Genomic DNA, 24,200 nt, shown 5'->3' on the forward strand with positions numbered 1-24,200 from the left:
ATTATAATCCTTGTTAATTCTGCAATTATACTTGGTAGCAGTACTTCTGATAGCAGATTACTAATGTAGCAATCTCATTAAAAGTCATCCTCCTCCTTTCTCTCTCTAATGATCCATTCAGCATACACATTGCGAAGCACAGACTAAGCCCATTAGCAATCACATCAGCATGGATCACACTGTAAAGAGATTGGAAGCAGCTATTCTAGAGAAGAAAAAGATTTACATGGATTTAAAATTTTCAAATGGATATGGGAGTGATTTAAAGTGATCAAATAACTGCATGCCCTTTTCTCATTTATTTTTCTATTGCTGTATAGCTTAAGACAGAAAATAACCACTTCGTCCTACATCTTTGATTTTGAAGACCCTTTGTCTAGAAAAGTCCTTGTTCATGTTTCTGTGAATTCTGCATCTATTTCTAGCCTTCCTACATAAGTAAATTGAAACTGTCTGTGTCTTCCACCTACCAGAAGTTCAAGTAAGGCCTGACAAGCCACGTTCTGAGATCTTGTGTTGGCATCTGTCTGAAAAGTCTGTTAAATTTAGCTTTGAGGTGTTTTCAGGGCATTATTTTTAGAATCACAATAACTATTTATAGGCTTACAGTTTTCTGGATCGTTGCAATCAAAAGCTAAAATAGAGAATGCAGTAAGTGTCATGAAGAGATTCACCTTCAAACATGGACTCACTCCAAATTTAATAATAGCTGCAAAGTTTGGGCATTACAGACTGAACTGTCAAGATTCATCATGCAATTTTTCTCCCAGTTCATTGGTTGCTGCAACTGATGCATACAAAGTGACAGATGTCACAGCTGGAACATGAGATCTGTTCCATGAAGTTGAAATGCAAAGCCAAAGATAACTGCACTCCTTGGCCGTGTTTTATGATCCAGTTTTGCTGCTTTCTCTTTGATTTTGCTACAAGATCAAGAACTGCTTGGCCAGAACCCTTTTCCAGAGCAATTAACAAAACATTATTGCATATACTGCAGCTTCTAAATGCAAGAAATAGAAAGGGGGGAACTGTTCTTGTTTGCTGGCATTCTTTCTTTGTTTTATGAAGGTGAAAAATCTCCCTGTACTTCTAGTTCTTGTTATCAGAGTTACAGCTACCAGAATTAGAGAATTTTCCTGCTTTGATTGGTCATGCACCAGGAGACATTAACACCAATCAAAACTGTGTTTTGTGGTAATAGGGTTAAGACACTGGAATACAATCTTTATGACACTGAGGACTTTAGAAATCCTGTATCTTGCTGTTCAAAGTTTGAGATGGCTCAAAAAGCATGCAAGAACTCTGCACAAGTGGTTTAATGCCTCGAGGCATATCTAAATGCAAGCTTTCCATTACTAGCAGAAACGAAATTTTGTTCATCAAGAGGAAAGTGCTTTTAGGGCTGAAGGGGAGTTTGCTAAGTGGCCACTGAGAATTCTTGGTAAGGCTTTTCCATATTACTCCGCTATAAACAGGGGCGTTCCTGAGGATGTATTGTTCAGCATGATCAGAGGTGGATTGTATGGCTATAACAATACAGCAGTGATTTTTGTGAACAGTTTGTTACAACTTCTCTCTAAGGATAACTGATAAATTAATAAACATACATCTCCCTCTGTTCTGTGAAATCCTCAGGACTTTTATCCATCTGGCGGTAAACTGTATTTGACAGCAGCTTTCCCTGTGTAGAACAGCCGAGCTAGTGACTTAGTCTTAAGTTTTGGTTGATATGTTTCAGTATAGTCCAATTACAAAATAGTCCCTTTTCAGTTGTCTGAAAAGCAAATAAGAAAAGACAATGGGACCGAATGCTACGTGTGTATGGATCAGGGGCATCTTTCTGTTGAGAGATCAGTGGAATAGTCTACTTATTCATCACTTCTTGATGAAATACATTGTAAAGAAAAAAGAAGGAATAAAATATATCAGCTGTGTTAAATGCATGTTTTACTGTCATATTAGCATATTATCATTTATCTTTGGTTTTGAAGCAGTAAAACTTAAAGTGAGATACAAGCCAACAGAATTTAACTTACCTTTAAGGAGACTAATTTACGCTTGTCCTTCTTGCAGAACAAAGAATATGTATGTCGGGGCCACGACTATGAGAGGCTGGAAGCGTTCCAGCAAAGGATGCTAAGCGAGTTCCCACAAGCCATTGCAATGCAGCACCCAAACCACCCAGATGACTCTATATTGCAGTGTGATGCCCAGTGTATCCTTCAATGAAAGGGCAGACTATGATTAGAAGAACTGTGGTAGAGCACAGACGAGGAAGGTATTGAAAAGGTCATCAACATGGATACCTCAGTTCCTAAGTGGCTTAGGTAGAGCTGGATATGGACAAAACCATGCGCCTGTCTACAGTAGACATTAACTGGTTCATTGCACTATGCACTGTTGGAGACAACTTTCACTGTTTAGTCAGGGAGTAATGCAGGTCATATTCGATGTGTAAGGGAAACAGCTGCGCTTGGTCACAGCTGCTTGGCCACATCCGTGTTTTAACCTCTACCAACAGCATTGCCATAATGCACGTTTTGTGTCATTAAAAGTATTCCCGATACCTTCTCTTGGAGAATATTTTGTTGGGAATAGTTATTAATTCCAAAGTGTTATTTTCCATTGTGTTTCTTTTTCACATCAGTATTATTATTTTTTTGCAGTCTCCCTTTCTGTTAAACTGCTGAACCCTTTTATACCTAAGGCTTTGAATCTCATTCTTCTCATTGGTAATCTGTACTGTGATTTGATGCAACCAATACAATGCTATATACATTTAAGGACTGAACCACGTAACATGTAATGGGTCTGCAGAGACTTTTGGAGATTTTAGTCATGAGAACACTGCTGTTTGGCTTGTGTGACAACAGCAAGGATATTGTGCAGGACTTTAACCAAAAGGACATTGTCAGCAAGTGAAATCTCCTGAAATGGGTTGCTGTTTCCCACTTGTCTTTCATAACACGTGCTTTTCACTCTTCTTTGCTATATAACACTGATAAGACAGAGGAATTGTTTGTATGTGTATTTTGGTTGGTTTGTTTATGCTTGCAGAGATCTTGTCTGTAACACTGAGGTTAAACTACTTTAATTAAACTGGACTGTAAATTAATGAAATTAGGACAACTTTGGTTTGTAAACAAAGCTGAAGTACCTAAGGCGAAATTTATCAAAGGGAAATATTAGATATTTAGGTACCTAAATGCATCAAGATCTACTAAAGTTCCTGCACAAATGAAGCTCTAATTAAAACTAACAGGAACTGCATATTTTGCCTGCTGTAGGTATTTTGGATGTCTTACTGCATACTCTCTGCATCCCCACGTATCTTCCTCTTTGGTTAATCTGGCTGTGAGGTGCTATAACTCTGTAGACTCTCCTAGTAGTTCTAGTCTAGCATTCTGTTGTTTCACTTGCAAAAGAAGAGTGTTGGAAAACAGAGGAGTGTGACTTTCTGAATTTACCATCCTGTTTTTTTCCACAGCAGAGATAGCTTTCCTGTTTGATGTCCTGTGGCTTTCTTTGACTACGTAATTTACAGATTTACAGATCTATGCAGTGACTCCCATCCCAGACAATATAGATGTGCTGCAAATGGACCGTGTCCCTGACCGCATAAAGAGCTTTTACCGAGTCAACAACATCCGGAAATTCCGCTATGACAGGCCCTTCCATAAAGGCCCAAAGGACAAGGAGAATGAATTTAAGGTAGAAGTAGCGAATAAGCAGTGTTTAAGTGTTAATCTCTTCAAGGCGAATACTGTTTTGTTATTTTATGTTGATACAGCCTTTCAAGTAATCCTGATTTGATGGCCAAAGATACTATAGTAACTCAAGTAATAAGTAGGTGTTGAGTCCAATGGTTACACACCTGACCTGATGAAAGCATTGTCCAGTTTAAAGGTGAATTATTTTAGTGCCAGGAGAAATGCATTTTGAAGCAAGGATGGGGTTTTTTGTTTGACTGGAATTTTTTTCTTACTGCCATATATGTCCACAATGTCTTCTTGGTTCCAATGACAGAATTAGTGGTCAAACTTTAAAAATTAATAGAAATGTTGAATGTGTTGCTTTAGAGCATACTGAATTCTGGTTTTGTTGTTCAAGTGACTTTCAGCATGGCATTCTGCAAAGTAAGTTAATGCTCAGGAGGTTAATATATTCCTTTCTGAACTCTACCCCCTTAGCACCTGTAGTAAGAGTACAGATGATGTGACTGTGATTCACTGTGTACCTCACACCCTCAATTACTCTTTGCAGAGCTTGTGGATTGAACGTACCACTCTGACCTTGACTCACAGTTTGCCTGGGATCTCTCGTTGGTTTGAAGTGGAGAGAAGAGAACTGGTAACATTCCTAGTTCCTGTAATTGGGGTTTGAAATGATGAGTTACTGAGGACATGGGATAGGCAACTTAAAACTCCTTTGGCTGAAATCTTGCAGTTTAAAATGATGAAGTTTACCGATGATTAAGTATGTCCTTTTTCCATCACTTAGTCTAAATAACTGCTGAATGTAACCAGGGGAATTATGTGAGGGAACATGACAGTATAACGGAGACAGTGCCAAAAAGATGGAATAATTGCATTGTTGCCATGTCTTCAGTATACAGAAAGAAGTTATCGCAACTCAGTGACCTGAAATACAGCATTGCCAACAGTAAAGTTTGTTAATGTAGCTAATTTTCTACAAAGCAGTAAAAACTAAAGAGAGATCACTGAACAATCCTAGAGTATCATTTCATTACAAGGAAGATCATAAATCTCAGTGAAGTGTCCATGGAATTAAAGTCTATTTTATTGCCTTTGAGGTTGAAGTAAGTCCTTTGGAAAATGCCATTCAAGTGGTTGAGAACAAAAATCAGGAGCTGAGAACACTGATAAGCCAGTACCAGCATAAACAAATGCATGGCAACATTAATCTTCTCAGCATGTGTCTGAATGGAGTGATTGATGCAGCTGTTAATGGGGGAATTGCACGATACCAGGAGGTAAGCCAGGCTCTGCTTCTGAATTTAGTATCACCTTTTTCAATTTTATTTCCATTTCTGTTTCAAAGAGAGTATGACTTAATAAGATAAGAAATTTTCATGCACATTATCTAAATGTGAGGTTAAAACCCCTACTTGGTTATTCTGCATCAGTGCTTGCATAGCCACATGTCAACAGGAGGATCCAAAGGTGGAGTTGAGATATCGCATTGAAGTAGGTACGGTTGACAGTGGGGTTTCTCAAGAATGAAACTTGGCTTACCTGGAAATCCTCACTTGGCAGGTAAAAGAGTGAAGCAGATTTTTTTATATTGCTTACGTTATAAATCCATTTTGCAATAGAGGCGGTGGGACTCATGGTAATTGAGGCTGATTGGGCCTGTAATCAGGAAAAGCCCCTAATTCGTGCTACTCAACCATTATCTTTGCTAGCCTAATTTCAGACTCACTGTAACGCTAAAATGATATTATATGCAGTATGTTATCTGGCATAATCTTTGGCAAGCTGTTACTTAAACTCCATATTGCAAAACATAAGTCTAGGGTGAAATACTGAAAAATGGCAGCAGCGGTCCAGGGGCGTGGGACATGTCTTCCCCACAGAGCCGTGAAGGAACACTCTTCATGTTTTACATTAGTTACCACTTTACTGACTTAATTCCTTTAACTTTAGGCATTTATGCGAAGGAAACTATATAAAATTCAAATAACTGGATGATACAAAGCTTAGTGGTATTGCTCATCACTATCACATGGGGAAACTTGGTCAGATTCATGATACAACAGAATCGTCTAGGTTGCTAAAACTGTACTTTAGCTTTACCTGGATCCCAGAGTGCTAAAAGCAATAAAATTGAGCTGCTGCTGTTAGCTTAATATATTTAGTTTTCCTAAGATTTCTGGACCTTTTCCTCTCATCCTTTGACACCAAGTTACGATGAAATATCTTCCAGTAAGCAGAAGGCTTTTTTTTTTTTTTTTTTCCCTACAGGCCTTTTTTGATAAAGATTATATCACAAAGCACCCTGGAGACGCAGAGAAGATCACACAGCTCAAGGAACTCATGCAGGAACAGGTACTGTTTTTCAGATGCAAAAGAACATTGCTACAGTGTTTGGATTCATCAGCAGCCAGTCTAAACATATCAGATCCACCTGATTCATTCAAAAGCAAAGAATTTTGGTACAGGAGATCTAAACTACATTTAAACAAAAAACGGGGAAGATGGCCAAGGAGTTTATGAACAAGCCATTCACCTTATGGGATGTGAGGTGAAGTTCAGCTAAAAGTACACTATTTTTGTTGTCTCTGTGTATTATCCAGTAGACATCTTGCCACGTTTCAAGGCTGCCATTCACTTTTGGCATTTTGAATCATGTTTTCCCAGTAAATTTCAAAGATAATCAGAGACAGGACAGGTCAGGCTTGAGACTAAACTGGCAGAGCTACATGGGAAAACTCAATGCCTATTTATATTATCTGCAGTTTTATTTTTCCTTAGTGTCTCCATGAAACATCTTGCTAGATAAAGCTAGCTGGATGCTTTGATGGGAGTGATATCAGAAAATCGCATCCCTCTTAACTGAAAGGATGGCAAGATATACCCCATTAAACAATGTGTCCAAGTCTGAATAGAGCTACTAGGCCTGTTTCTTCAACAAATCACTTAACTGCATTTCAGATTTCCCATCTGTAAAATAAAGATAATGCTTATCTCCCTTCAATCCTCAAGAGAATGTCTGAAGATTAATTAGTTATTGTTTGTACAGACTTTGGATCATGTAGGGAATTATATACATCTTAAGCCTGCTATCATTACTATTTTCTTTCATCTGAGAGATTATATAATCTCATTCAATCACTAATATTATATGTTTGACCTTTGAAAAAGTGACCTTTAAAAATAAATAATGAGCAACAGAAAGAGTGACTATGCATGCCACACTGCCACTGTTCAGCTCAATTACCAGAAACTCCTTTTAGAAATCTCTGTTGGCAACTTTGACCCCTTGTCTGACACTGGGTGGAAGGAATTTTCTTTGTCACAATGCATTATCTGTGTGAGGATGTAATGCTCTTCACTCTGGAGAGAATCAATCTGGTAATTTTTTACAGTTATCTCTTAACAAAAGTAATCCAACGTGACATAAATGTACTTGTCTCACACTTAAAGTACTTGTTGAAGTAATATGAACTTGCCAGGTCTCCTAGGCTTGCTTAATTATCAGCAGTCTTGTAAATTAATAGTGGCATATTCATTACTTTCTTGCACGTTGACAGAACTGCAGGACAGGCTTCTATTCTATCTCTTAGACACAATTTATTTGGTTTTGTGATGTTATGTTTTCTTTGTAACAGGTACATGTTTTAGGAGTGGGTCTGGCAGTCCATGAGAAATTTGTACACCCAGAAATGCGTCCTCTGCATAAGAAACTGATAGACCAGTTCCAGATGATGCGATCCAGTCTGTACCATGTAAGCTGACAGTCATTTTTCCCATTTTGAATGATTCAGAGTTACGATTAAGCTTCTATCAGTTGCAGTAAGGTACACAAAAGGACTGGGCTGATACAGCATTGATTGAACCTACTGCATTGCCAAATTATCAAAAGAATTATTGATTTTTGTGCAAGATGGAAGTCCTAGTAAGTATGTTAACTTAGCCTTTAATTTAAACTAGAATTTTTAATATTTGTATGTTCTTTGTTGTATCACAAAACAATTGTAAAGCTTTATTTTCAGTTACTGTCTTACATAGCAGAAAATGATCTAAAACAGAGTAAGAAAGATTAACAGAAAGCGTTAGATGTTGAGCTCTTCGAAAAAACTGCCATAATTTGGAGTAGCATGACATGGATTAGGCTCTCCAGAAGTGGTTTTATATAGACAGCGACAGAAATTCCTGTCGGTTACATTAGGCATCCAACTCTGGGGATCAAGACACGCACCACTATGGGTCTATAGTTCCTAAATAGTCAACGGAACTGCCTCCAGAGCATGGTTCACACCACCTGTTATATACCAGAAGTACAAATATCATCCCCTAGGAATGATACCTTTCATTCTATGTGTGCTCTGCTGCACGTTAGTATTTCGAGACAACTATACTTGAGACATCTTTGCCAGGTGGGTCTCGGAAATTTGCAGTGCATTCTCCTCTTCCTGGTATAGTGAAATCTTTATGGATACCTAGACACTATTGAACATGATCACAACCAAACTAAAGGATATCTTTCTATAATGTAAAAGAATTATTTGAAATATGTGTGTTAGCACTTTACTTTCCAACTGGAGTATGTGTTTTCTAAGGTAGCTTCTAACTTGAAGGCTTTTTCCTCCATTCTTAGGAGTGAACACTATGCAAGGATGTCCAGAAATAACAGCATCAGAATTTTAAAATATGGCCTTTCTCTTTCAAAGCAGATGAGATCCATACAGGTCGCAGTTGCCAGTTCGAGTTTACTACCTTTCTTGAGAGTTTGGATAAGATCTGTATTTTTGAGTCCACATTTCTTTTTTGAAAAATGTAGGTGGCTGTAATTTGGGCCACACTATGCCTCTATTTTCCTCCCAAATTCCTGAAATAGTGGCTAGAAAGTGTCATTGGAAATAAACAGAGAACGGAGTTGTAAAGCACAGAAGCTCTTTATCCTGTGGAAGCGCAGGATAACTGAGGATAACTGCAGAGAACATGGAAACAGATCAGGATTTTCCTGAGAAGAAAACTTGTAATTTTCCTTGACCAACTTAGCTAAAGTATGTTTCCTTTGCAGGAGTTACCTGGTTTGGATAAGCTGAGTCCGGCCTGTTCTGGCACTAGTACACCACGCAGCAATGTTCTAGTTTCGCATGGACCTATGAGCCCAGAGAGCATAAAGCTGGTGCATCGACACAGGTACCCTGGGTTTTTTCTACTGAAATATCTAGGATCTCTGCACACTGTTGCATTAAGATTCAAGGATCTAAGAAGTGCTTAACAGTACTGCAAGAGGAGCAGGATGAGTTTCGGCAGAAGTGCCTTTCATCTTCATTCAGTGCTAATTGTTAAAGTTTGAGGATTGGAATCAAAAAGTTGAGAAATCCAATTTGCAGCAAATGCTGAACACCTCCAGGTGTTACTCCATCGCTTTACTTACTGTGGAGGCAGAAACACACATCTGCCACTCAGATCTCCAGATTCAATCTGACTTTGGAGGTTCCAACTTCTCCTACTTCTGTTATGCAAACAACAAATAAACGGGTCCTTATCTACCATAAAAGGAAAATTTTATTGCTTGTTTTAGAACCCAACTCAGCATGTACCCATTTTTAAGGATCAAAAAATGTTCACATCATTGTTTTTTATAATTCTGATCAAATCAGAACCCAAATACAAGACAGGCTGCCAAGGTGTTTTGATCAGAGTACCAAAAAATGGCTCAGCCTTCACAGAAACGTCTGAAAGTGTGGATGCTTATTTAAACTGAATACCCATCTATAAAAACTGAGATAATGATTGAGGATAAAAATTGGGATTTTCAGGGCAAAACAGTGCTTTTGTATCCAGCCAAAATTGCTTATTTGAAAATGTACATATCCATGCCAGTATGAAAAACAGTGACAGGAATGTCACTGAAGTTACAAAATTTTAATTGTTCTTCCGTATTTCTCTTGGTGGGTGTACATAGCTTAGCTGTTTTTAAAGCATGGCATGAAAAGCTGTGGAAACTTGGTCTTGAGTACATGAATCCAGGATGGTGATATTCTCTTTACTATTAAAATTGAGTAGCTTTTATACTGTTTTAGTGGCTTGGCAGTTGACAATTGGTGTCTGGGTGATAAATTTTTTTCCTCAAAATTCCTCACTTCATAAAGCCGTTTTTAGTTCTTAGGGCAAACTAGGGGGATTCTATAGTGTACAAAATATGTATTCGTGTATGTGATTCAGAGTGACAAAGAAAAAATTAATTTCATGAGTGAGATCAGGGTGCAGCCTGCACACCAGCTGGGCTGTATTAATTTACTGTCAGCTACAAAGTTGCCTTCAACTGTAATGCTGAGGCCCACAGATGCAATAAGGAAAACTGTATTTTGACCTGTGTCTCCCGTGCTTGGCTTCCTTTGGAACGTTCTTTTGAGCTGCTCCCACTCACCGTACATCAGCATTAAAAATGAGAGTGGTTTCAGAATGTTCTGTTATAAACAAAACAAATATGCACTCAGCGTCATGACGTGACGTTAACCTGGCTTTGGATTCTGAAATTCTACATGCTACATACTATGTTGTCTTACATGTAACCTTATTGTCACTCCTTTCATATTTACTCACATTTATGGATTTGTTTAAGCTTATTTGGCCTGATTTTTCAAAAGCGTTTGACATCTAGAGGTGACCTAAAGCAGCAGATAACTGTAGGTACTTACTAGCTTGGAAAAAATCAGGCTCCACAAATTAAAACACAGGTTCAAAAAATAATTATGCCCTTGTTCTGTCTCTGTTCTTATTCCAGCCCACTGAACTTGCTTGGTTCAGTCCGACACTCGTCATCCTCTCTGTCATCCCACACCTCCAGTGAAACAGGAAACCTGGTTATCCTAACAGACAGTTCTGTGGGGGAGGCTGCTGAGGATATGTACCACATGCAGGTACAGCTCCAGCACAGCCAGGAGCGGCTGTTAGAAACAGCACTGAATATGCTCTGGAGGGTTATGCTTAGGAGGAGTACACTTTACCTACGCACATGTTTGGATCTGTCCTGTGATATTTTTCTCAAAGAACTGAATAGGTAGAATCTAACATTGTTCAAGAAAGATGACAGAGTAATTCAGCTAGGTTTACTTCGGGAAGAAATCTTCTGTATTTGTACAGTGAAAGTTGATACTGTGGTCCAAGATCATACTGTTGCTTTCAGAAAGTGCGATTTTAGTCGGCATGTTATTTATCCGACCTGTTCAACATGTGCAGTTAGTATTGCTCTTGGTTTGTGGAAGGGTGAAATGAGTCCCACAGTCCTGAGTGCAGATTAGTAGTGGCCTGCACTGAAGCTGCTTCCTAGACAGAGGCTACACTGGGTGATCTGAGACAGGTAAATATCAAATACACTGATCCGCTCAGTTCTCTCTTGATGATTTCTCTGCCTCCTGCAGCTTGTTTACCCTAACTCCAGGTACCAAGGCTCAGTCACCAAAGTCTCTGTTTTATCCTCGTCCCAGGCTAGCCCTTCCACCTCAAGCCTGAGCTCTACTCACTCGGCACCGTCCCAGATGATTAACTCTGCCCCTTCCAGCGCTCGAGGTAAGAATGGATGGGCCCAAATGAAGGGTTAACTCGACCTGCAGGCTTCCTCTAAACCTGGCAACCTTGTTGACTTACTGGTGAAAGACCACCTACACTGAAATATACCACTGTTTCTCTTTTGGAGCTGTAAATGCCTCTTCAAAAATTATTTCTTAAAAAATGCTTTTCATTCTCTAGAAATGGATTTAATAATTTTTTTCAGCAGTATTTGGAATGTATCTCTAATACATGCTGGTTTCAGGCAGTTGAATTTCATAATGATTTCCATTGTTCCGCCACAAAATTGTGGCAGGCAATCTAGAGGAAAACAAGAATAGTCTTTGGTACAGTACTTAAGAAAGAGATCATGAAGACAAAGGCAAAAAACCCATTTCACATGTTTAATGAAATTATGGCACAAAAAAGAACTTGAGGCAGTTTAGCAGAAATGTGTGTATACAAAAGCATATGTATACGATGAATGTTGAAAGAGATGAATTTTAAGTACTGGAGTTAAAGAAGGGCTTCCCTGCTGGGAAATTCTTGAAGAAAGGAAAAATGTAAAAACAGACTCTAGGGGTACTCATATTGCCTTTGCTGTTACAGTAGCTGGTCTTGATATTGCTAATCATTTTCTTCCCGAGCCTCAGAGCTGAAGCAAAACCACTCTGTGCAATTTCCTGACTTTGGTAACTTCTATTCAAGTTTTTTTTTTTCCCCCCTCTCATTTTGGATTCTAAGTTGCAGGTTCACAAATTTATACACCTCTCTTCACAGGCATCTGAAGGAGGTATCCAGGATATAGTCAGAGACAGAGGCTGATACTTAAATCTTACCCCTTCTTCCCATACAGGGGAACTGTATGTCTCCTTATGGACCGAGAATACAGAGAAGGGCCTTTTCTCTTGGGGCGGCTTGGGGCTTTTTTGCTCAATCTTGCAGTAAAATCTTAATTGACTGGCTGTTGTTATGACACAGATGCATCGAAGTGATTTAATTGAAGGATCAGATGGAGTAGGAAGGTGAGAAGTGGATATCTTCAAATAAAGGCAAATAGCTTCACTAATTACCAAGGGCTGGAAGGAAAATAATGACAATTCAAATAGTAAAGTAACCAGATGAAACTGGCATAACAGGAAAGGGAAGATGGAACTGAGTACAGAGCTATCATGTCAGGAAGACATCCTTAAATGGATGTGCCTCAGCTGGCATGTGAGGTCTGAATCTTTTGGGGGATCTGAGGCGTTTTGGTGCTCATAGTGTTTCAGGCTATTTTCCACTTTAAAAGTCCAGTGCTTACAGTGACAGGCTGTGACAGTCTTTCTGAGCTTGATGACTTCACAGCATCACCAACTTCCGTCTTTACTGTATTCTTTGCTGTTGCTTAGAAACCAGTGATGAATGCCACAGAAGGTATGGTGCTGATGGATGAGCCAACAGCACCTCCCAGAGATGAGAACTGTACAATGTAAATGACCACAAATGAGGAAACAATAAGAGAAATAATGATTTTGAAAAATACTTCAATATATGTATCTATTTCATTCTTCACTCTTACATGTTTTGATAGCCTATGATACAACAATTCTTCTCTGCTAGTTTTGTTCACTTTTAAGTTAGGTGTGAAGAGCATTCAGACATTACCCACTGATTATGGGATTTCACTTCTAGTAAAGTCCCAGATGCTCTCTGTTTCAGTGTGCAAGTGACTATTCTGGTTATTACGACACCGCTGTCTGGAATGGAGTTGTTTGTAACAAGAAAAAGCCCTTACACTTAATTTCCACTGGGGTAATACAGCTTTGTTTTTCTCCTTGGTGATTTTTCATTTTGTTTTGTTTTTTAATTGGGTGAATTTGATGCTTGTGAAAATGAGAGACCAGTATCACTGGCTGGAGCAAGGTACTTCACAAACATTACATGTGCAGCTCTGCCAATGCACCTCTATCCTTTTTTTTTTTTTCCCTTTTTTTTGGTATTTATTTATATTCTTTTTAATTTAGTGCTGGTGAAAGGTGCTGGATTGACAACACTGGAGGCTGAAGCCCTCTATTTATCCACAGAACAGATACAGCATGGGCGGCAGCCGTGCAAGCTTCCCCACGCTGCCCCCACCAATGTGCCTCATCTCTGTCCTGGAGGGACCACCTCTAGAGGTGAGAGGATAGTTCAGTCACCGTGACCCATCCAATCCTTGGCCTTTCTGCTGAGACTGCCAACAAAGCTACGATAGTCACGATGCTGCAGTTAACCGCTTTTCAGACGGGAAGTATACGAAGGCCAACAATTTCTTTCGTACATGCCACCTAAATTTATCAACTTAGCATCTTTGTCACCTGTGGCTTTAACCTGAGCATGGTTATCTAGGATTTCCAGTTTTTTGTCAGATATTTAAATGCTTCTCTCATGGATTCAAATGTTAATGTAGAGGTGAAAAACCACTATCCCATTATCCAGATACTTATACCACCTTCTCTGTTTAACTGCAGAGTCCCTTCTGGAGCTCAGCTACTAGCACTGTTCTGAGGAGACGGGTATCTTTATAATATAATTAGTTCCATTAGTGACCAAAGGAAGCCATGGCCATTTGTATTAAGAATCCAGCAGGAATTTAAATCATACTTCCAATTCTCCACTTCCAAAAAATGACCCTTTCATTGATGTTTAAAACAGCAACGCAAGCAAATTATTTGTCTTGTCCAAAGAAAATAATAAGGCCATTAATTCAAATTTTTTTTAAAGGATAGTCATCAAGACAGTAGATTAATGATTTGATTATATCACTGAACAGCAAATTAAAGCAGCAAACCTTTCACTAGTTATAATATACACAAGTTAGAGGAAAAGTCTTAAGTAGAATTGTAATCAGAATACAGTAAGAATTTTCTAATTCTGTGCTAACGATAAAGACATTACTAGTTACTCTATTTTTCAGATTAACAAGTATGTATCTTTCAGTTTTCACCTGGCTTGACCCTTGTGCAGCTTCTTCCCTATCAAGAAAGCAACACTGTTGTTGTATGGAGGATCAGTAAGAAATTCAGAGTTTGTTTTGGCTTCATTTGAGGTGACTCATGAGGCACTGCTCTAACGTTACCGGAGTTAAAAGATTATATAAGCTGATGTTCGTTAAGCAGAAATTGTAACGCAAAAAGGCCTGGAAAGAGCTAGGAGTGGGTTAGATTTTTTTCAGTAATTTCATTTAAAATATGATTGGGACTCCACTGATGCACTCTAAAAGCAACTCCCACTTGACACTTGATGATTCGCCTCTTAAGACATCCCTACTGCTTCCTCAACACAGCCCCCTTCTTAAGGTGTAGAAATTGAGTCCTGGTGTCTTATTCAGCACTTCGCAAGAAGCCATATACTTACATTAAAAACTTCCTTCTTAAAGCAAAACAGTTATGATTTGGTGCAGGAGCAAACTGTTTTCATACCAGTAATGAAAACAATGAATCAGGAGAAAAGATTAATTGAGTTTGGAGTTTAACTACATTAATTTTCAGTTTCATTCCTTAAAACTAATACTTGTCACAAATGGATTAATATTTTCATAATTAAAAAAGAAAAAACTACCTCTGGCTTCAGCATAGGTTTTCCTTTCTCATTTAATAGTACATACAGTGCTGCATACATCAAGTGTACCAAGCCACAAGCTGAAAGGAATAAGCCCTGATACATGCTGCAGCCTTTTATATGGCCACTGGCTGCTCTGGAAGCTTTTAAAAGCTTTTTTTGACTTTGTTTTTTAAGTTTTGCCAGTCCCTGAAAGGAGCCATGGTGATTGTGCTCTCTATCTGTCCAAAGAAGCAGGCCTGATTATTAATAAAAGCTTCAGTTATAGCCACTCCTCTTGTGGCCCACAATTCAGAGCTATCAGTACTTAATTTTGTTTGCAAAATGGATACTTGGCATAATCTGTTACAATCTTTATAGCTATAGTTATTTACAAATTTAGGGTACCAAACAGCAGAGCTGTTTTGTAAACTAGACTCTGCCACCATATTTAGCACATGTGGGATTTTTCAGGTCATGCAGTGCAAGGTCTGTGGAAACTATAATCCCATATAAACTGATGGCACATAGAGGTGGTTTGCATCTTGGAAATAAAAGAACAAGGATGACAAGATAAATAAAAGGGCAAAGTTTACAGTGTAGGTTGTGCTGTGATGTAGTTCTGGGCACACCTAAAAGTTCAGCATCCTTACATTTGTCATGCAGAAACAGGACTATCTGTGATGTGTGAGTAAAAGAGACTCAGCATAAAGTGTTAACACTGTGTTTTCCAAGCTGATGTTGTATATAAGAGCAAATAATGTTGTCTAATTATGTTTCTGTTTTATGTCTGGGGAGAAAATGAGTTCGGAACTAGAATGCAGATACTCCGCGGCTGTTCATGTCAGGGTGGGGCTGTAGATTAATCTGGGATCTGCCACCCCTGATGGAATTGTTGCAATTGTAGGACCTTATCCTGCATTCTGCTGGACACATTGTTCCTTCCACTGTGTGCTGAATATTAGTCCCAAAAACTGCATGTTTGCTTTTGCTGGGGTAAAAGCTGCATTAACCAGCACCAATGCCTTTGCTCATACGTTGGAGTGCCGTTCAGGTAACGTGTGTGGTTGTGAAAAGTTTGCAAAAAGGGGGCATGTATTCCCCAAAAGCCGGCATGGCTCTGTAATGCGCTGTGTGCTGCCATCTGTTAAGTGCGTGTTTGTGACACAATGAAATAATCAGTGCAAATTAAAGCTCACTCCAGCAGCTTCAGAACATCAATTCCTGCCTAATATTGTGCATCCCAAGGGATGCGTGTATCAGTAGTATCAGACTTTAGGAAGTCACTAATGAGAATCATTCTTCTGGCAAATACATTGTCAGCTGTTGCATATCAGAAGGCATATTGTTATGTGGCACTCATCTTGAAGGACATGAGTCCTAAATAATTCCACGTGCCAGGAAGCTGTTTATGTGAAACACCCCAATATCTTAAATGACAGCTATACAGATAACTAATAGTTAAGTCAAGCATATTCCTACTATATAACTCTAAGCATTGGTAGAGGTCCTGTTGTCATAAAATGGCTCAGTATACCAACACGCTCAGTAGTAATCATACATTACCCAGCGGCATTGTAAGCAAGGTGCCACCCACATTTATAGAAAATTCTGTTTATTATTGGGTTTTGGTTTGCTTTAACAAAGAGGAAGCTAACCAAGGTACCACCAACTAAATGGCAACACCTCAGACTATCTCTACCCGAACTGAGGAATGAAGTAGCTTCCCATCGCTTCCTGCTTTAACTGAATGGTGTATCTCAAGCTTTTATCCCTTTCTTCCACATTCAGTCCTAAAATGCACAATTTTATGGCATTTCTATAACTCTACAATACTTTATGGGGTGAGGGAGCATTAGGCACTGTACGGCACAGCCGCAGCTGATTCCACACAGATGCCCATTTTTTGTTTGTTTGTTTAAGAGGAAACACTTTGCAACATACAACTAGGGACGCATACATCTTATACACCTTACGTGGTATGTCCTTAATTGTATATAACAAGCCAGTTCTTATTTCATCCTCATGCTACACACCCCACCAACAGTTAGCTGCTTAGTGGGCTCGGCACCATGTTTTCTTGAGTCCTGTAAGGTCATCCGTCTGAACAAATTGCAAAGGAGGACTAGATCACTGGGCATGCGGAGACATGGCTGTTGTTTGTCACGTGTACGTGATTATTCTCACTTGTTTACAGGCTCTCCCTCTCTACCAGATAAGTACCGCCACTCTCGGGAGATGATGATGTTGCTGCCAACCCATCGGGACCGACCTAGCAGTGCCATGTATCCCGCAGCTATCATGGAAAATGGACAGGTAGCAGATCTAATTTCTTTCATGTCAGTTCAACCACCTGAAACTGTGACTTTATTTTTACCATTTTTGACCACCTTAAAGCTTCCCTTTTTGTTTTTGGAAAGCACAACAACTTCCTTAGGATCATTTTCAGAGGCAACGCAGAGCTCTTCATATTAATCACCACCTACTTTGGTAGTCAAGTGATACGAATTGTAATGACTGTTAAAATTGCAGATAAGCCCTGTGAAAATGGACGACTCTTGCTTCCCAACTTTATCCTATAAGCCCTGGTCCACTGCAAGTAGTCATACCATTTTATTTATTCATTTTTCTAGAACCACGGCCATCCTGCAGTCTAGCCTCAAAGTTGATTCTAAATAGCTTTATGGTGATTTCCAGAGGTATCAAAAACCATGAGAGGCTGAAATAATATACTGATACAGGGTCTCCAAACAATCTGTGCCTGTATCTACTGCTTCCTCTGGACAAATTGAAAAATTCAGAGTGTACCTACATGTAAGCATTTTAATCTGGCCCTGGCATGCACTTTTGAAGGGAATCTCCTGATCCTGCCCACTTATCGCACTTCAATTCACATCAGAGAACTGTCTCAGAGCATGCAAACTCAATTCTTTCAAATGAAACCAAAGCAAAAAGTAAGCTCCAGAAGGACACATGATGCATTCAAGCTGATAATAAGCACAAGACCAGGCTAGAGCTAGTTTGAAATAACTCCTCCAGAGAACACCAGCAGCATGAATTGTGGGTCCTCGGCACTGTTTCACTCTAGAGATCCACTAATATTGCACAGCAGTACTTGCTAATGTAGACACAGCCTACGGTTCCCATGAATTTTTTAGTTAAAAAACTTCCTTTGCTTAAAAAAAGCAAACAGAAAGCTCCAGGGTTCTGCACTAGCTGGTCTGTAACTTTTTTTTTTTCGCTTTTCTTTGCTAACTTTCTTCTCCTTTAGCCTCCAAATTTCCCACGCGCCTTGATCCAGCAAATGATTGGACCATGCAAACCTTGCAGTGATCCCAACCTGTCTGTGGCTGAGAAAGGTACTCTTTTTCCTAGTTAGCATGCATGCTTTCTAAAATATTATTACTCTGGTCATGCTACAGCAAGTAATGAATGGGCTTCTACATTTCCAGAGTGCTGGAACTCTACTGGCAGAGTGCATTCTCTCACATTTTTTTAATTAACAGTTTAATTAACTGGGCCTTCTGCCAACCTATAGTCATTTCAGATCATTCACAGATGGGTGGAGTTGCACAAACCTCTTTATTTCAGAAAGCTTTCTGAAATAAGCATTTTGTTATTGAAACAAATCCTGCAGCCTTTATCAAGCAAAACTTCCAAAGCAGCAAATGAGAAGTTATCTGAAAGAAGAGTGCAAGCTTTGGACCGTATTTTTGAATAATGAGATATACTGCTTTTTTTAATATGCATTTATTGCTCAAAATATTAACGTTTCTTTTAATCCCTCTCTGAGGTAGTTTTATATTTATTTAAGTTTATCATTAGGAATGTATGCTTTTTTAACTCATTGCTTTGAAAAAAACAGGCAGAGTCCCTGCAGAAAACAACATGAAAGAAGAGAAAGGGTTAGTTTGTTTGGTGTAACAGAAAAGGAGGAGCTTGCGAAAGGGGTGCCATGGACAAAGCGATGGGCTCAAAAAATGACCTGAAAGGCAGCATTCTGAAAAAGCAGAAGAGGGCAAAATTCATGAGTCAAAATCTGAGACAAGGAGGCTGCCTAAGCAAGCAACAGTCATGTGTATGGCTGGGAAAAATGGTATCTTAAAAGATTTTTAAGGCCAGGAAAGACCATCGCAACTCTCTAGTCTGACCAACATAATGCAGTCCATTAGACTTTTATCAGTATTTTTGTTTCAGTAACTGTGCCTGAACTAAATTCTATCTTTTGGGGAAAAAAATCCAAGTTTTATTTTAAAATTTCTAATAAATCAGAATCCACTACTTTAACAATGTGACAGCCTTACAGAGCGGTCCAGATTGAAACCAAAAGCCAACATACAGTTCTGAATAAATGGCACAATGATAACAATAATGAATGATGACAACAGAGAGTTCAGACTAGGGGGTGAGGGATTAAGAGCTCCATCTTAGCTGTGTTAGTTTGAACTGAACATATGACAGAGGTGATGAGATCTTTATACTGGGCAAGAGAAAGATCTGGAAAAGGAAGGTAGATATATATTTATTACCTGTCTAGGAAAAATACTTGAATTTGTATTTGTGGGTGGTATTATGCAAGAGTGTAGTATACAGCACAAAGAGAATGGGATCAAAGACAGAATCCCCTCCAGAGGCCCAAAGAAGCCATGGAAGACACAGATGATGTTCAGTAATTGTTCTTATGGGATGGCGTGATGGGAATCCCAGCTCTTAAGCCAGGTTGGTAGCATAAATGCAGTTACAGGCGGTTTTTGCAGCCCTTGAACCCTCATCTTTCTTTTTAAGCCAGGATGCCATCTGCCTTGGTTTTTGTTAACAGTCATGCTCCATGAATTTACCCACCCCCTTCCTTGCCATGTCAGAAGCTCTGCTCAGTAATTCTCATTGACAGCAGGGTGACATCCGTTGCCCAGAGCAGAATGGTTCAAATGCAGCTTCCCTGCTAATTAAACTTGGCCACCGAGCCACTGAACACTGTTACAGAGAGATGGGCTAGGACAGAGCACTAGGAGCTCCCTGGTTAGGTTCCTCCCTGAAGCGTTTTGGATAAAACACTGGTTTTAACAGGCAGCAGCCACTCTCCAAAATCATCTGACCTTAGGATGATTTCCAGCACTCCTCAATACTCAAAAGGCCATGAATGAGGGAACACTGAGAAAGTATAAATGGATTATGCATCATGCTCTCTTCTTCACATTCTTCTACTGCATCTCAGTGTTTAAAAAAAAAAACAAAAAAAACCCCCAAGCACAACAATCATTTTACAGGCCAAGCAAATCAGGTTTTGTTCTGTCCTTTTCACTTGATGCTGGTATACTGCAGGAGAGACTAGCGTGGCTGGCATTGTTATGCATCTTGTCCCTCTGTTTTAGCTTTTTGACACCAGTTGCAGTAGTGCAAATTAGAGCACTCTGGCACGTGTACAGGGGCGCTCAGAAAATTCATCTGAAGCAACGTTACTTGTGTTGAGATGTAGCCCTTGGTTTGAACCTGTTCTCTGTCAAGATTCTTAGTGTCATCTTTGTATGCCTTTCTCAGTTTGAAGGTCTCTCTTTAAACAACATTTACTTTTATATTTTTATGGGTTTTGTTCTGTCTTATGAAGCTGTCATTTTGTGATCTTTTTTACTTTAGGGAATTTTAGGTCTTGGGGAGCCTGTGTTCATGTTAACTCATGAACTAAGGAGAGAAAAAAAAAACAAACAAGAAACCTTTCAAAGTCATTTTGGAAAAGAAATGCACCAAAAATGGCTGCAGGCCTTTTAATTAAGGAGAAATCCTCTTCAGATGTCAAACTCCATGTTTATTTCTCCAGGCTTCCATTTTCCAAACTGAAGATGGAAAAAGCTATTTTTATCTCAGTTTTCTTTGGTAGGCTCACTGAATTACTTTGTTTTCCTTTTTTTCTTTGCTAATCTGAAGAAATTGCTTATTTGTTTTTAAATAAACATACAACATGTTATTGCATGTCTATCTTCTCAGAATAAATCAAGTCTTGCAGTGTGTTTGGAAGAAAGGTGCATTTTAATAATGTTTAAGGTTGACAGAATTCTCAAGATCTTGAAAAATGTTCATGTTAAAGCAGCAGCTTTTATTTCTATGAAAAAACAAATTCACAAAGATCATACTCAATATCTTTTATACAAGGAAAGCCTTCCTTTCTCTATACTTCCTGATTAATAGACTTGATCTCTTCAGGTGACTTTGTAATACAAGGAGTCTGAACTGCTGTCTTTAACTATTTTGTGATCAAAATTCTTGATCAACTCTGTAGCTTAGTAAATTGGGGCTTTAAAGTCATGATTTCTTTTGTAACAGATTGAGGTGTAATTTCCCTCATGTCCTTTATTCAGTCTTCACTTAGCCACTGTAGTGCAGCAACAGGCCTTCCTGTGTTCCATGAGGGTTCTGCCACACGTTCCCTTCTGCTCTGTCATCATTTACTGCCAAGCAGAACAGCTCACACCTGAGATGTAGCTGCTGTTCCATCAGTGAGATTTCATTTTTACTTACTCACTGGCTTGCAAAAAAAAACCTAGCAGAGTTCTACTGCTCTTCAAATTTGCTAGAAATGAGCCAAGGGGGTCATGGAGGGGAGATGGGCAGACTAACACTATGATCACCTAACTCTCGCTTCCTTAACAAAGCAACCTATAAACTTAACACGCTGTAGACTAGACGATATCTTTGTATGCCTTCAATCCTACCATCCACCAAGTCCCTAGAATCTGTCTCTTTACTGCTAAAGAGCACACCGGAAAGCCAGTCCTTCTGGCCCCACAAACTCCCTGTTATGTTACCCAAGTTAAATCTGTTTCAATCCTTCAGCTGTGCCAGCAGCGCCCAGTAGCTGGAGCCTAGACAGCGGAACCAGAGAGGCCCTGCCATTCCTGTCTGCCCACGTTGGGAGCATCTTGGCCCCACCAGTGCCTCCCCGAAGCCTGGCCCATGGTAAGGAAGTGCCCAGTAGGCCTGCTGCTTAATGCCTGCAGTCATGCACAGATAAATCTAGACCACCTGAAAGCTGACCTTAGCCTTTTCCCCCCCTGCTATAAAAACAATCAATCAGAAACAAAAACTCAAAGTCTTTCCTGGTCTGCTAGGTAAGCACTGGACAAAGTTTTCAATTTTTTTTTTTTTTTTTTTTCAAAATCTTCAAATTTTTTGCAGCCCTTATAGTAATATGGACTTGTGTGTATTTTGGGACTACAATTAGGTGTGTAGTGTTGAAGCTTGGCCTGGCTTCTTGCCAATGACCATCTTCAGCAGTAATTTAAGGTTACAAAGCTATTAAATGAAACTTCAAATGTTCATTGTTTACGAGCCTGTTGCCTTGCCATGAGATCCTTGATAACAGGGGTGGGTGGAGATCTATCGCTGCACTTAACTTCTCCTTAGCATTTTGTGTGTGTGACGGATGCACTCCACAGTATCTATCAGAAAGGAAACCCTAGGTTGGAGTGGAGTTATCAGCATTTGGAGCTGTTACCTGGCATTACAGAGTCTAAAACCCCAGCTCTTTCTCTGCAGTGAGGCAGCACAAATCTGCATTTCTGATCCTTGTCTCATTCCAGGACACTACTCACTGCACTTTGATGCCTTCCATCACCAGCTCAGTGATGCTCCTCCAGCACTGCCTGCACGAACATTGCGCAAGGTAAAAAGGAAGTGGCAGGAGAGCAGAGAGGGATGTAGAAGGAAAATAATAGGCTCCTGAAGGAATCCCCCTCCTCCACTCCCACCAAGCAGCTTTTGAATACAGAAACACTATTTTTAACATGCTAGTAACTTACACATGAGAAAATCCACTGAAAGCTCATAACCTATTCCAGAGTTGAATTCTATAGAAAAAACTTAGTGTGTTGTAGGCCCTTCCACTTTCCTTCTTTGCATCATATGCTGTGATTTCAAGCACCCTGATTATCACCTCAACTACTCAACAAACAAGCTGTTTCTTTAACAGCTCTGCTGTTAAGTGCACTTGTCTGCCCACAAGAGGTACTTCCATACGAGTCAGAGAAGTGCACGTATAATCCAATAATCATTGACATTTTGAACACAAATGGAACTGCACCATTGTTAACATCACTGTCAAAAGCTGAAATGTGGAACAACACAAGATGCAGCGTTGCCTCCTTTGTCAATTTTAACCTGGTTTTGTTTTTCTCTGAACAGTCCCCTCTTCATCCTATCCCTGCATCACCCACCAGTCCACAGTCTGGTTTAGATGGAAGTAACTCCACTTTATCCGGCAGTGCCAGCAGTGGTGTCTCTTCCTTGAGTGAGAGCAATTTTGGACATTCTTCTGAACCACCGCCTCGCACAGACACCATGGATTCTGTCCCCAGCCAGGCCTGGAACACTGATGAAGATCTAGAGACACCCTACCTCCCTGTCAGGTACAGTCTCTCTGAGCCTGATGTCCTAGAGTCGCTCAAATCCCAGCCATGCCGAAGCCACTCTGCTCCATCTGGAGTCATTCCTCAGGACACCATGGACCCTCCTGCTCTACCCCCCAAACCTTACCACTCCCGGCTGCCAAACATGGAGAACGAGGAGGGGATGATAATTGAAGATGACGACAAACACCGCCCATTGCATCGTAAAGTGTCCCAACCAGTGAGTGGTGGAAAGGAAGAGCAGGCCAGGGTAGCATGGGAGCATGGCATCAGTGAGCAGTAGGGACAACTCCTGGTAAGCAGCTTGCATCGTCATTCCAGGTCTGACTACAAAAGGAGAGAGATAAGGACTCGGAGAACAGCAAACCGATTTCCTACTGCCGCAAGTTTATGTCTGGAGCCCACAAAAGCAATTGGGCCAGCATGGGAGGTTGCTGCTTTCCTTTTTAATTTCTTTTTACACCTTTCCGTTATGTTTTTTAACTTTCTGTGCAGTGGACAGTTTACTCCTTCTGCAGTTTCTTAACCACATCATATGGCACATAAGCCATAGAGACTTGCAGAAGCTGAAAAATACAATTTTAAGCGGAGGGGGAAAAAGGGGGGAACGTGGCAAGTTGATTTTGAAACTGCTTTCCTCCCAGTTCTGAGACGCACATGAGTAGAAGCAGTTGCACTAGGGACATATTTCTCTGCTGTACAGAAGTGAAAGCTCATTGCTGAAATCAGGGATTCTATGAACTGTCAGGCTGGAAGGTGCATGAGCTGCAGGCAGTAGAAAGATGGCAATTCTAAGAAGAAATTGGCTCTTTTGAGAGCAGGATTGTACATATCTGTGCAGTGATCTCCCTGCATTGGTTCATAGGTGCTGAGGCAATCTAACCAGTGCTGATGCACTGATTTCCAAGATATCATTTCCAACAAACTCTGCCTCCTCTGTTTTTTATGTACTGTTTGATTTCTTAAATTTTGCTTTCACTGGCTAAACCAACCT

At 39.8% G+C, this 24,200-nt stretch overlaps 1 protein-coding gene across 1 annotated transcript in view; it reads left to right on the forward strand.

Moving 5' to 3' along the window:
* The window catches only part of DOCK3 (dedicator of cytokinesis 3), a 206,776-nt gene extending 183,048 nt beyond the window's left edge, over window positions 1-23,728 (forward strand). The window contains 15 exon segments of the mRNA XM_050904891.1: window positions 2,074-2,215; window positions 3,545-3,711; window positions 4,264-4,350; window positions 4,814-4,993; window positions 5,985-6,068; window positions 7,352-7,468; window positions 8,767-8,888; window positions 10,483-10,618; window positions 11,120-11,267; window positions 13,253-13,405; window positions 17,005-17,123; window positions 18,079-18,166; window positions 21,636-21,758; window positions 22,382-22,464; window positions 22,983-23,728. Coding sequence (XP_050760848.1) covers window positions 2,074-2,215; window positions 3,545-3,711; window positions 4,264-4,350; window positions 4,814-4,993; window positions 5,985-6,068; window positions 7,352-7,468; window positions 8,767-8,888; window positions 10,483-10,618; window positions 11,120-11,267; window positions 13,253-13,405; window positions 17,005-17,123; window positions 18,079-18,166; window positions 21,636-21,758; window positions 22,382-22,464; window positions 22,983-23,489 — 2,256 coding nt within the window. The 3' untranslated portion in view covers window positions 23,490-23,728.
* Window positions 23,729-24,200: the final 472 nt, after the last annotated feature.

Source organism: Gymnogyps californianus, chromosome 13 (genome assembly GCF_018139145.2).
Source record: "Gymnogyps californianus isolate 813 chromosome 13, ASM1813914v2, whole genome shotgun sequence".
In the NCBI taxonomy this organism is placed as follows: Eukaryota; Metazoa; Chordata; class Aves; order Accipitriformes; family Cathartidae; genus Gymnogyps; species Gymnogyps californianus.